General features: G+C 21.6%; 3 protein-coding genes across 3 annotated transcripts; 1 reads left to right on the top strand and 2 right to left on the bottom strand. All coding sequences in view use genetic code 6, as the record gives it.

Moving 5' to 3' along the window:
* Positions 1–944: 944 nt before the first annotated feature.
* On the top strand, positions 945–5,774 carry TTHERM_01075790 (phosphatidylinositol 4-phosphate 5-kinase; the record flags this gene model as incomplete). The annotated part of the gene is made up of 1 exon (XM_001030558.1): positions 945–5,774. The coding sequence occupies one exon, from the start codon at positions 945–947 to the stop codon at positions 5,772–5,774; it is 4,830 nt and encodes a 1,609-aa protein (XP_001030558.1).
* A 1,037-nt stretch (positions 5,775–6,811) lies between these two features.
* TTHERM_01075800 (hypothetical protein) lies at positions 6,812–8,578 on the bottom strand (the record flags this gene model as incomplete). Its single annotated transcript, XM_001030559.2, has 4 exons — positions 6,812–7,209; positions 7,287–8,001; positions 8,054–8,412; positions 8,473–8,578. 4 exons carry the CDS (start codon positions 8,576–8,578, stop codon positions 6,812–6,814), a joined length of 1,578 nt encoding a protein of 525 aa, XP_001030559.2.
* A 1,187-nt stretch (positions 8,579–9,765) lies between these two features.
* On the bottom strand, positions 9,766–12,537 carry TTHERM_01075810 (hypothetical protein; the record flags this gene model as incomplete). Its single annotated transcript, XM_001030560.2, has 1 exon — positions 9,766–12,537. A coding segment is annotated over one exon (2,772 nt), but the record flags the coding sequence as incomplete, so codon positions are not given.
* Between the last annotated feature and the right edge of the window lie 2,471 nt (positions 12,538–15,008).

A 15,008-nucleotide genomic window follows, 5' to 3' on the forward strand; every position in this document is an offset into this window, starting at 1 on the left:
GATGTTTTTATTCTCAAAATAATTTTTAATTTAAAAATCTAATCAAAAATTGTTTATTTATTTCCAAATAATAAATCTTATTAAAATTCAAAAACGCCAATGGTAAAATTTTCATTTTTTAATTTGACTGCTTTAATTGATGGATAATAATAATAATAATAAAAACCCTAAGTATACTTTGAATAAAGTATTTAAGCAATTATTTAAAATTATTTAGAAAAATGTTTGTAAATAATTTAAATTAAAATAAGACATACACTACCAAATAATATTTAAAGTATGAAATAGTAAAAATTAAAAAATGAACTAGTTCTAATCAAGTAAAAATACTGTTTAGAAAGTATAATTGACAAAATCAACCAAGACCATAAACTTAAAAATTGTTGAATGGTAATAATTTGATATTGATAAGTATGTATGAAAGTAATTATATGAATAAAATTATTAATTAATATTTTCGATTGAGTTAGAAAAATAAATAGATTGGTAGATGAAAATTTAAAATTGAGAAATTATGGATTTAGATGAAATAATATAAATGCCTATTTGAATAAAGACAAAGTATTAAAAAATATATTTATGATCATAATCGATATTCTCAAATAGGATTATTTTTAGAATTATATGGAAGTGAAGACTTGGATTTACTTTAGCGATAAATTATTATTAAGATATAAGCTTTTTTTATAGTTTTTAATTGAAGATTATTTTTTCTAATTTATTAGTTAAATACTAAGGAACCAATAAAGAAATAAAGAAATAACAAACTTAGTATATATAGATAGTCCATAATTTATACCAAACTAATAATAAGGACTGCAAACATTTTTGTTAGAAATTGAAAGCTATACTTCTATATTACTAGTATTGACCTCTTTGATAAATTAGTTTGAAGATAAATACCAATAAAACGAGTAACAATCAAAGGTAGAAGCATAAATTTTATGAGTAGTAAGGCAGATATTTAATAACAAAAATCATTTATTTCTCAAAACACAAAGAAATTGGATGATTTATCTTTTGGCATTCAACCTCGCACATACTAGGATGATGAATTTTTATAATAAACAAAATTTAACTTAGATGAGGTAAAAACAATCAGAAAAACATACATAAAACATGCATACAAAGAGGATTTAATGAATAGAAAAATTTTTAGAAGCTCATTGGGAATACTTGGCATGGATAATGCTTGTTTTTTGGCTGATAGAATATTTGATTTAATTGATAGTGACAAAAATGAGTGGATTAGTTTTATGGATTTCCTGAAATACTTAGATGTCATTATGAATAGGGATGACATTAAAAAAGCATAGATGAGTTTTTAGTTTATTGATCGTGAAAATAAGGGCAGAATTCTTTATGAGGATATTCAGTACCTAATACAAAAAGTAGCTCTTTTTTGGAAAGAATTAACAGGATAGATAGTTGTACCTTAGCGCTAACACATAGATGAAATATTTAGGGCTTTGGATCCAAAGAATACTGGAGAAGTGCGTCTAAGTGATTTTTAAAAGATGTATTACAACCAGGATTGTTACTTTTAGTGGTTTGAATTCTTTAATCAAGATGAGTTAACAGAAAATAAAATTGCAAAAATTGAAAACGAAGAGATAGTAAAATAGAAAGATTAGCTCTTGAAGCTTCAAATAGAGGCAAATCTTAAAAATATAGAATAAGAAATAGTTTAGTTGACTGTCCAGCTTAATAAAGTATCAAGTAAATTTAAGGAACTTTTATAGAAAGAGCATAAGAATACAGTTACTAAATTAAAATAGAAGTAAGTTCCTCTTATCAAACTATAACAAGTTTAGTAAAAGTAACAATCGAACTAATCAACTTCAAGATAAGTTTAGTAGTAACAACAATAATAAAATGCTAACTATATCTAACTTAATAAGTCCAGTAATTAGATAGATTTAGGTTCTGCAACAAGGAGATAGAAGATTGATCAAAGTTAAGATTAATACTAATCAAATAATTTACAAGAAAAAAAGAAAGATTTAAATAATCTTGAGAAGAATAAAAAAAATGTTTTTGAACACGTAGTAAATTAAGGATAAACTTTTAACTAAAGTAAGCGGTCAAGCAATATCTAAACTCAATCCTCTCCATAAGAAAAGAGAAATTCAATATAAAAAAACGGAGAAAATACAGTGGAATTCTAAAGCAATTCATCAACTTCTTCAATATTAATAAATAGTAAAAAATTTAATTAAAACTAGCAACAAATTAATGATGTGAATTTACTTAAAAAGTTTCATCCGTCTATTGACTTTTCAACATCGTCAACAATGACCTTGAACTTACTTGCCAATATGAAATTACAGTAGCCTCATTCTAATGGGAGAATTTCTATTTTTAACTAAAACAATGTCTCACTCGATTAGATTAAGGCAAAACAAAGCGTCGTTTAACCAGTACATAATAATCTAGAATAAAGCAATATCAAAAATAGCTCTAATTTACCAAGTTATAGGAATTAAAATATCATCACTAATTAATCTGTTACACAAAATTATTCCTAAAGAAATAGTGGTGCTATTTTTGATTAATCAGCTTATTATGAATTAAATAATTTTAAGGCTGCATAAAAACAAAAATAAGAGCAATCTAATTCTTGCTCTTTTTCAATTCTTTCTTGCGGTGGGTTAAAAGATGTGGCAGAAACGAAAAGTTTAGAAGCTGTTGTTGAGTAAAAGACTAACAGAGACGAATCTTCCACCACAAGAACTAGGAGAAAGCACAAGATTTTTGATTAAATCGCACCTCAAAGAAGCTAAGAACTAGCTCTTAACTTTCTAAGCTTTAATGATCAACAAGGCTAACAATAACTTAGGCAAGTTAACAATAAAGAAAAAATATTTAATACTTCTGCTGTAATCGTCAGCAATAACTCTAATATCACAAAAGAAGAGGCATAAAACAATAAAGTCTTCAATAATTAATTTCAAAATTAAACCTAAAATAATAAAATTGTGAATAATTAAAATTAAACTCAAAATTTTGATAAATCTATAAATAATTCGTTTTTAAATTAACAAACTCCCTCAAATAATAACAATAAATAATTAGAAAATCAGCAATAAAATATTAAAATTAATTTAAATTCTGCTGTTCCTCAACATAACTAAAACTTAAATAAATAAGATAACTATGCCAAAATTTACCAAAATTCCTAAAAAGAATTAAATGATATAACTGAAGACTTAAATAATTAAATCCCTATATTTAATGGACCACTCAAAATCGAGCTACCAACTGATTAGAATTTAGGAGATACAGATCCTTTAAGCGAAGATGAAACTGACTACAGAAACAATAGGCCATTCTAGGAAGCAAAATTTCAAGTACTTGAGCACTAAAATAGCATTATAAGCAACAATTCACCTAAAAGAGATGCGAATATATTTGACACAAAACAGTCTCCTATATCTGGTATAAGCAGCTAAAGCGATGTAATATAAAATTTAATTAAAAGAAATAACTAAACAAATAGCAGTCTCTAATCTCCTTATTTAAGAAACCCTAAATTATATCTCGAAAATAGCTATTCAGAATTTAACAGCTAGCCTGAAAACCTGAAGCAACCGTTAAATGACTATTCATAGTATTCGGAGGCTTACCTAGATCAAGAAAGCGAATTTAAATCGAACATAGAAAATAACTTATAAAATATGTCAGCTGTTGAGTATATTGCAGAAGAATACAAAAAAATAGAAAAGCAAATACAAGGATATATTGAATTAATAGCTGATTATCAAAAATAGTTAGCTGAATTAGAGGAAAAAATGAATACAAATAAAATTGTAAAGTATGTCAATAAGAATGGCAATAAAAAAATATAAGAATTAAGTTAATCTGCGATAAGAGAAGAGTCCTTTTAGAATTCATTAGAGTCATACTAATTTATTTAAAATTAAAAAGATAAACCTCAAACTAAATATAATTAACTTAATTCTATTACGAATTTTTTATAACCAGAATCTAAAGTGCAGAATAACAATCACAATTTAGTTCCTCATCCTGTAAGATTCAGTACTTGCATACCACAAATTTCTAACTTTACTTCCAATGCTGGATTGGTAAGACATAAAAGTATTGCTATTGAAAATTCTTTTGAGAGCATTAACTAAAATAATTTAAGAAAGAGTACCATTAAAAATATGCCAGCAGTTTTAAGCGATAAACAAAAAAAGTAAAATCTAGATAGAAAAAGAAATCTTTAGCTCTATATTGGACATTAAAACTGGAATTTAGTCTTAGAAATGATGCTTGTTATAAGAAGTGCTATTAAATCATTAAAATAAATTAATCATCCTGCCTTCTAGAACCACGGATAGCAAGGCACTAACAACTCCAGTATGTTCACAGAAGGTAATTAAAATGTTAGCTAATTAAATGGAAATACTGCTCTTTAAAATTAGAGCAGCTATTATTAAAATAATTAGATTAACTTGTTTCATTAGAATTCGCAGTATATTCCTCTAAATTAATAAAAAAGCAATAATATTAATAACAATAATCTTTAAGTTCTTCCTCTCCAGTCTACATTCTCCTACCTTGAAAATTAAAGCTCTGTGTTCCCAGACAAAAAAACATTTTCGAATTTCCCCAACTTATCAGCAATTTATGGGAATTCTATGGCTGCAGTAAATTTAAATTTAGAACTAAAGCCCAAAGATTTTATGACAAACAATTAGTAATTGCTTTTTAATACTATCTCAAATAATAATTATTAATTTGCTAATTTGGAATATATTGATTATTGTCCTCTTGTTTTTGAGAGTATTAGAAGGTCCTCGAATATCTCCCATGAAAAATTTCTTCGCTCTTTAGGACCTGAAAACCTAATTGGCAATTTGATTATGGGGAGAATGTCATAAATTTCAGAGCTCTGCAGGTCTTCGAATAAGCCTTATAAAAAATTTTAGTATTACAGTGAATGTGGTTCTTTTATAGTAAAAATTATTCAAGAATAAAGTGCTAAAAACTTTTTAAAAGTACTACCACAGTACCACCAGTATATCACATCTTAACCAAATTCTCTCTTGATGCGTATTTATGGATTATACAAGCTGTAAACAAGAAAAGATAATACAAGCAACAAAAGGAATTCTAGTAGCTTTGCTGATTAACAAAATGTAAAAAATTAGAAGTAAGAACAGTTGGAAGATGTATATTTTATAGTTTGTTAAAATATTTTTAATACCAATCTATCAATAAATCATAGATTTGAAATAAAAGGTAGTACAAAAGGTCGTAAAGCTGAAAAAAAAAATACTCCAAGACCTGATTAAACTCTACCAAGAAAAGATAAAGATTGGATTAATTCAAATATTAAAATCAGAGTAGATTTGAAGCTAAAATAATAAATCCTAGACCAATTGTAAAGCGATAGCTAATTCCTTTCAGATAATAAAATATTCAATTATTGTGCTTTAATTGGTGTTCATAGCTTTGAAAAATATGAAGATGCCAATCAATATGATTTGTATAACTCAAATTATTCATCATAAATGTAAACTAACTAAAACTAAAACGAGTAAAATAATTAAACAGCTTCGGAGTCAACCCTTAGTAAAATATAATCAATAGATAGAAAATAAGTTTTCTTTTTGGGGATAATAAACATTTTTACAGAATATACTGCTTCAAAAAAAATAATTGCAGCAATTAAAAATTCAATTTTAGGTGGATAATAATCTACAGTCGATCCACAAACATATTCAAACCGCTTTCTTAGCTTTTTCTAATAAAACGTTTTAGATTGATTGATACCTAAGTTTATTTAAATAGAAAAATCAAACATTTACAGTAAAATAAATAAATAAACATAACAAACAAACAAACAAATAAATCTTAATTTAAAAATTTTAAACTTTTTAATAATTAATAAGTTATTAATCTACTTATACTATTTATAAATATACTATATAATTTATATTAAAATCAGCATATTCTTGGTAGAATTAGTCACTATTATTTTAAATCCATCACTAAAAATTTAAAATTCTTTAATTAATTGCATAAAATAAGCAGAAATAATGATATACTCAAAACATATTAATTTAAAACTTTATTTAATAATTAATTAATTTTTACTATTTAATGTATAAAATGTAACTTAATTAAATAGCTTTGTTTTTAGAATTTAATTTAACTTATATTAAACAATTATTTTACCTTATATCTTATATTTATTTTATTGAATGTATTTATGTAAGTTGAATTTCTTTAAAACAAATAAATTATCAAAACTCTTTTTAATTATTTATTAGAAGATTTATTTTTTCATTTATTTAATTTATTTATTTTAGTATTTGAACTTAAATTGAATTTTAAATAATTATCGGAATTCATTATGAATAAATATTCTTCATTAATTAATTTTATTTATATTTAAATAAATTTTGGAAATTTATTATTAATAAGAGATATATTAATTATATAAAATAATTCAATATAAAAAAATAAAAATTCTTGAAAAATAAAACTAATTTATGCTTGAAGTTATAAATAAAATTATATTTTATTTCTTAAATGTAAAAATTTTGCTTTTCATCTAATTCTAGCCATTTTGAAATATTTTAGAATACTGCAAATAGACTTTCACAGATTTACTATTTTACTATAGAGAGAATTGTTTAAGATATAAATATTTCAGACAAAATAAATTAAAATGTTATATAAATTTAAATATTTATGCAGAGTTGGTAAAACCATTTTTATAATTAATACACTAATAATAAAATAATATAAATAATTGGTTTATATAAATAAATTAATAAAATAGGAATTTAATTTAAATTCACTCTAAAACTTAAAGAAGAACATCTTTGATTTTTTCATACATTTCCTTCATTCTGTTGTTTTCTAATGGGAGGATTATTTCAATTTTTTAGAGAAATTGTTAGGTGTAGGTGTAATCATAGGAAAGTATTTATAATTCACGTTTAAGACTTGTGCAAAATTCTTTTATAAATTCAGTATTTGTTTTTAAATCTTTTTATTACATGATAATAAGCTGAATGGGTATGATAATTTTTTTAATCTGAAATTCATTCGATATTTTAATTATGTATTTTAAAAAAGAAAAGTCTAATTTTTTATTATCTTCTTTTCTTGTTATTGTAAACATATAATGCACATTTCCACTACATGAATGGCGAGTAACTACTACATCTCCTTCTACTTAAATATTTTTTTCTGTTTTTTAATAAAAATTAATTTTCGTTTTGATTTTTATTTTTTCAACTAGTTAATTAATAAAAATATTTTATTACTTTAAATTGCATCCTAATATTATTAGTAGAAAGAAGGAAAGTGTATGTCTGTTCTAAACTTAAAGTACCTTTTAAGGTGATGATTGAATTTTGAAACGCTAGTCATTATATTTAGAATTGCATTTTTTTAATTCTAACCGTAAATAAAATTTTTATAAGTGTTATTATCAAAATTAACCTTTTTTAAATAGTTCAAATTTGAAAGAACACTTTAAATTGGTTTACTACTTATTTGAATTTGGAATATCCTCTTTTTTTACATGCCCAAGCAGAGTTAAATTTTATGTTTGTTTCCTTCATTTTTTTTATTGTTTCCTTAAATTAAATTTTGAATACCGGATGTTATTTATGAATAAGCAGATTAACTTGACCCATTATTTATACTTCCCCCTACATTTGTTGATGTATCTAAATTCTATATTTCTGTAAGAAACTCTTCATATATATTACTTTGTTATGCATTTTCTGATAGATCTTAAAGTTTTAAACTCAAGAATTCTTGTCTTTATTCATATAATTAATTAACAAGTTATTCATATTCGCTTAAAAACACTAATCCTTAATCATCAAATCTATTTTTAAATTCATTTTCCATTTATTCTTACTTTTATAAGTGAGAGTTAACTAATAATGCTATTTATTATTCTCCTGCACCATCTTAGCAAGCCTTATGAATTACTTATGAGTGCTTATCATTTTCCTACGCTTCTTTTTCCTATTATTCATTTTGTAATAATTTATCACTTCAAAAGATGTAATTTAATTACATAATATGTTTAAGCAAACATTTAATCTGATTGAGCAAGTTTAAGATGAAAGTTTTTAAGAGCTACAAATGCTTTTGGATATGTGCTTAATTCAATAAATTTAGCTTTCATATCATCTTGCTAGCTATTTATATTTTCATCCATTTTCTTCCACAAATCTAATATTGGCTTTATATTTTTTTCTTTGCTTCTAAAAAATTCAAGCAATGAAGGGTTGGTAGCTCCAAGCTTTTTATTCTATTTAGCAAATTATAGCTTCTATTAGGAATCGCTAATATTATTGCTCACAAATTCATTTTCTTTTTAAAATGAATCAGATTACTTCGTATTTTCTTTATTGCTTTGTTCATCTTTATATGCTTTATTATAATAATAAAGATTGTAATAAAAAATGGATATAATAATTAAATTTTGGATACTCTTCAGCGAGTTAGAGGAAATTTAATTTGACTTTTAATCAGGCTTTGTACATAAATCATCTAATAAATCTATTTATCCTTTTGAGTTATTCTAGCTATTATACATTTTTTTTTTCTATGCTTTATAATTAAATGATTAAAATCTTGCTAAATTATGATATTTATTTTTGATGAAGAGATATTTTTTAACAAAACAAAACTAAAAACAAATGGGCAGTTGAAACCTCAATACAGGATAATTAAAAAACGTCTAAATTAATTTTTTAAAAATTCAATATAAAATATTTCTTTTAATACATTATGTGAAAAAATTCGTATAATAGAAATATAAATAAAAATCAAATGTTTTATTTTGAAATCTAAATATTTATTTATAATTATTAATTTTGGATTTAATAAAATCTGACTTAAATAATATCATTTATATTATTAGAAATTATAATTTAATAACTTATTTGTTTTTGTTTACTTATTTAATTTTTTGAAAAACTTGTTTTGTAAAGAAATCAAATTATATAAATTTTGAATGCAACTTTTAAATTTTATCCAGAATTAATGAAAAACTATGTTGATTGTATTATTATAAATTATTAAAGAATATTTTTGATTTTTTCAAAGAGAACTGGGAATAAGCTGATTTTTTTTTTGATATATTTATATAAATCTTTATATTTTATGAGATCTTCAAAAAATTAAGTATTTTGTTTATAAATTTGCATTTATTTTTTTTATTTGTTAAACAGTCGATTTAAACTTTTAATAATCAAACGATAAAATTTTATTCAAATCTGATATAAATTGATTTAAATTGATTATTAAAAAATTAGAGAAACATAAAATCCGGTATTTAAATTAACTCATTATTTTTTTTTCAATTATATCTAGAAAAAATTAGATAATTGGCTAATGTCCTTTCTTACATCTTTTTATTTACTTTAACAATTTATATTGATTAAAATTTCTTTGTTTATATAGATAATGAGTTTATATCTCCAATTTTATGTGAATACAAGTTAAGTTTTTTAATAACAAATTAAAAAAATTAACTATTTTTAAAAATCTGAAAGTTAAAGAAACATCAAGTACACAATTTTACATAAAAAAAAGATATTTTCTCAAGTTAATTTTCAATAAACTAAAATTCGGTGATTATAAATTTTGATAAAATAAGATTTAAATTTATATAATAAAAACAAATTTATAAAAGTCTCTATATATATTAATCATAATCAAAATAATAAATATTCACTCATTTATTTATTAATTTGTTTATTTCTATATCTATTCATACATTCATTCTTCATTTTCATTACTGTCTTTGTTTTTTAGTGGGTCGTGCTAACTCAAAAATATAAGTAACTTCCTGTTACAAAAACAAAGTTTTAAAAAATGTATCATAATTTTTTGTTCGTTTTTATATTTAGTTTTTCCAGATTAAATCCACTCATCGCTATAATTTTGAAGAAAGTCTTAAAAATACAAAGAGTAGTATTTATGAGAAATAATTTTTTTCAAAGAAAAATGAGTATAGGAAGTGGATATTAAAAATTTTTTTAGTTTTTGACGGAGTTCATTTAATAAGGATTGGGAAGGATTTTAAATTTAAATGTACTTAGACCTATCAAAATTATCTTCTTTTTTTGCACTTTGTTAATCAAATTGATTGTTTTTTTACTTTTTATTGTTGTTTAAATTAGATTGTTTAAATTAAATTTCTTGATCAAAATTATGAGACTCATTTTCTTGAGTCAATTTCTAAACATTTTCTGCATTATATTATATTTTATGACAAAATTTTTCATTATGAGCAATTTATGTTTATTAATCACTTTTATTATTTGAATTTTCATCAAGAATATAAATATAATTAATTTAAGAATTCATCACTTTTAAAAACTGTTTGATAACATTTTTAGAGAAGTTGAATTTCTTAGACTTTTTCATTGATAGTATCACAGATTGATCATTTTCTTCTAGTTATTTAAAGAGCCTTTTCTTATAGTTAGAAACTAAGAAAAACGATTTTCCACCACTCCTTGAATTTTATTTCATTTGATGGAAGAAAGAATCCTCCCATTCTTCCTAATTTTCGTATTCATCAAAAAATTTATCCTCATTTTCTATTTATTTTAAAATATCACATCTATTTTTTTATTTTTAGTCAGACTTTTCCCCCTTTTTATTCTTTAATGAAGCCTTTTAGCTACGAAAATTCAATAATTGTTATTTTTTCAAATCTATAAGGAATTCATCACTAAAAGTAGAAGCAATCTAGCTATGCTCATTGGTAATTGATTCATTTTGATTATCTTAGTTGCAGTCTACTTATACATTTTCTTGCAATTTTTGTTACTATTTAATTACTGATGTTTTAGGTGAATTCAGGTTTTATTTTAATTCTTATTAAATTTTTATTGTATGCTTTTTTTTCAAGTTAGAATTCTAACTTAGGAGTGACTCATGATTACTCTCTACCTTTACTGTATAACTTAATTTATTAATTAAATCTTCATCAGACTTTTAATATAATTTTCTCTTTTTAAGCAAGCCTTTATCTAATTTAAAGAGTGTTTGATTTTGAAGAGTTTATTAAGAACTTTACATTTTCTACTCATCGCAATCATGATCTTTTTAGAAATTATTTTCAATTTTTAAATAATTATCTTTAAATTGAATAAACTAGTTAATTGTTGATTCTACTTCAATTTCAGTATCATTTTTAGATTTTTTTCTAAAACCACAAGTCTATTTTTTAAAGTATTATAATGAATAAAGCTTAGATTGATTTTTAAATTCTCCCTAATCTTCTTATATAGTTGGGTTGTTTGAGTTTTATTGTTACTATTTTAGTACTTTTTATTCTGACTATTAATTATTGCTATTATCATTTTATTAGCATTAATTATCGAGCTAGTTAAAAAGCTAAATTTGCTACTATTTAAGCTAAGTGTGCACTTTTAATTCTTCGTTTTTTTAATTTTGTTCATAGTTTATATTTATTTTTTTAGCTTTTTTTTCTGAATCATATTCATTTTTAATAATAGTATTTAAAATATGTACCCAATTATTATTCTCGTTTTTGTCATTCTGCTTTTGCAAACTGTTTTCTTATCTAACCCCATTTTGTTATCCTAAAGTATCTTTGGAGCTTGAGGAATCTTAACAGTCATTTTGTTTATTTTTATATACTTCTAAAGTTTTTCGCTTAGAATTATAAAAGCTCACTTTCTAATTGTCTTTAGTTTCTTGAATTTGATTATTAATCACTAGATTACTAGGTTCCTCATCTAAAGCAATATTATGTACCTATTTTTTAGGAATGATTTAATCAGGTTGTTAACTGTTATTTTATGAAATACTGTTTGAATAGCAATATTCATAAGTATTAATTGGAACTTATCCAGGAAAGCCTTAGTAGTAAGTTGACTATTAAGGCTAAACCATGTGCGAGTAATTGGGATATAAAGATTTTTGTAAAGGATTTATATGAATCATATGTTAATTGGGAAATAATTAAGATGGATTTATCAGTTGATAATGTTGTTTATCAGCGATTATTATTGAAGAAGATTGATCGTTATTGATTTATAAAACATTATTTATATATTAAAATTAAGGATCTTTTTCATTACAATTAACATGTAAGTAATAGTTTTGTGTTGTAGGTAGTCCATCAGGGGTGTTTAAGTAATTGTAAAAAGAAAAAGGTCTCTCGTTTGCTGTTACTTCTAATGAATGAAAGTTTTGGTTTAATTAATTTCTTTAGTTGATATTATGGTGATGAAGATGCGGAAGAGAATATCTAGATTTAAATTCTATTTTATTTTCTGGTAGATATATAGGATTTTAAGTACTTAAAATATTCTGAGCAGGGTGGAGACTTGTCATAACTTTGTTTGGCCTTGTTTTTTATTATGTAGATTGCATATTCATTTATTAAATTTTTTTAATATTATTGGAATATTTTGACTAGCAACTCTTTATTTGATGTGAAAATGAATTTTAATTATTTATTTGTTTAGATGCTTTAAGGCAAAATAAATAATCGCAATTTTTTTGAAAGTGAGAATTCTTATTTAAATTTGTTTATAATTAAAAATAAAATTCATTCGGGATATTTAAACAACAAAACAAACAAATAAAAAAAGTTGTTTTATAATTGTAAATTTAACTTAAAAAGTAGATCTAACATTATCTTAGTTAAGGTAAAAAAAGAATAAAATGAATTTATTACAAATTTAAAAGCTCCAATTAGAGTGTAAGCATATAAAAAATGAGTTTTAATGTAAAGTTCAAATCATGTTTAATAATCATTTAAAAAATGCCAAATAAAACCAATATTTTTGGGTTATTTAGTAATTTTGGCCAAATAAAACATTTAAATAACTTAATATTTACCTTAAAAGTATATTAACATTTATTTTAAATTTAGTAGAATGAATTTTATCATAGATTTTGTATTTAAATTCTTAAATTTTACTTTGAAAATATATTTAATGCTTGATCTTTTTTACAAGAACCTATATTTTTTTATATTAATTTTAATTTTGCTAAAATGAATTTTTATCTTTCAGAAATGGGTTAAGAAACTTATAATGTACTACGCAAATCTGCAGTTGCTTTTTGGAGATAAAGAAAAGAATATTTAAACATCAAATAAAGGATTATAAATACTCTTAACATTAAATAGGTAAATAAGAAATCACTAAAAATTATTTAAATGGACTTTAGATGCAATTTAAATTACTTAGATTATTTAAAAACAAACTTAAATTTACCTCAATTTTCATTTTATAAGTGCAACCAAAATTATCAAATTTTATTTCTATTTGATTAAAAAAAAATTATAAATTTAGCTTACATCATGAATTAGTATTATACTTAAATTTTACAATTTTAGCTTAAAAATAAAAAATAAATATTTTTAATTTTTGTACATTTTTTGCTAAATTAGTTGAAATACTAATTCTTAAAAAAAACTTACAGATACTTTTACAAAAATTAAAGAATAAGTACAATTTTTTTGTGAGCTTGATTAATTTATTATTAATTAAAAGTAAATCTGCATCAATCAAAATTGGGAGCTGTTGAAAAAAAAAATTAATTATTGTTTAATGTATTTTTTTAATTATTAATGGATTCTTCTTATTATCTATTTTTTAAAAAGTTTATTATAACAAAAAGTGTTTCTAAAAATAGTAAAAGCTATTTTTGTAAACTGAAGATAATTATTAAATGAAAAAATTTAATCTAATTAAATTCTCAGCTCTAATATTTCTAAAATTAATATATGATAAAATATTTTGATTTAAAAAAAATAATTTTTTCGTTAATTAATTGTGCAAAATCAATAAATTTAAATTATTTTTTAATTATTAAAACCATACTTTTTTCACCTTTTCACAGATTAGAAGCAAGCTTTAATTTTTGTTATCAAAAAAGTAAAATATTTAAAGAAATTTTATAATATTAAAAAAAATTTTATTCTTCTAATTTTTCTGTTTAAACACATTTTCTTTAAACAAAACTTAATTATTTATATTAATTAATAGTGAAAAATTATTTATTTTATTCTTCATTAATTAATAATATAATTCACTTATTTAAATTTAATAATAACATTTATTAATTAATAAAAAATGTATGTTTCATTTATTTTTTTTACTTTTTCTTAATTTTATTTTAAAATTTAATTCAGAATGTTATATTATTTTTAGAGTTATATATGATATTTTTGGAATTTATTTCATATTTTTAGAAGAAATAAACTATAAAATAAAATAAATTTAATAAAATATTAATTTGAAAAATAAAAATTGTGAATAAAATTCTAAGATATTTAATATTTTAATTAAAAAAATTTTTTTTTTCATAAATTTTATTTTGATTTTTTTTAATTTCATTTGATGTTATAAATAAATAATATTAATTCAATTCAATCTTGTTAATAAATAAATAAAAGAAACAACTATTCATAATTTTAATAAAATGTGTACATTAATTGAGATAATATTTAAAAATTGCTATTAAATTTAGAGATATTTGATAATTTAAAATATTAAATTTTTTGTTTATTCATAAATTTTATTTTGAAATTTACAACAAAGTGTAAAATATATTTAAATATTAATCTAATTTATTTAAAGTTTATTTATTTTAAAGTTATAACTAAATATTACTCATTCAATTTAATTTTAAGAAAAAATAAATAAACTTTAAATAAATTATATAAATATTTAATTTTAATAAAATATTTATTTTAATTCAAATAAAATTTAAAAATTGTGAATAAAATTCACTGATATTTGATAATTTAAAATATTTAAATTAATTATTAATTCATAAATTTTATTTTTAAATTTACAACAAAGTATAAAATACTATTTTAATATAATTTATTTCATTTAAAGTTATAATTTATTAAAATTCATTCAACATAATCTTATTAAGAGATGAATTAGATAAAATATTCATTTAATTGAAATAAAATTTAAATATTTTGAATATTGTAAAAGATATTTTTGATTATTTTAATA

Source organism: Tetrahymena thermophila, assembly GCF_000189635.1.
Source record: "Tetrahymena thermophila SB210 genomic scaffold scf_8254412, whole genome shotgun sequence".
NCBI classification, from domain to species: Eukaryota; Ciliophora; class Oligohymenophorea; order Hymenostomatida; family Tetrahymenidae; genus Tetrahymena; species Tetrahymena thermophila.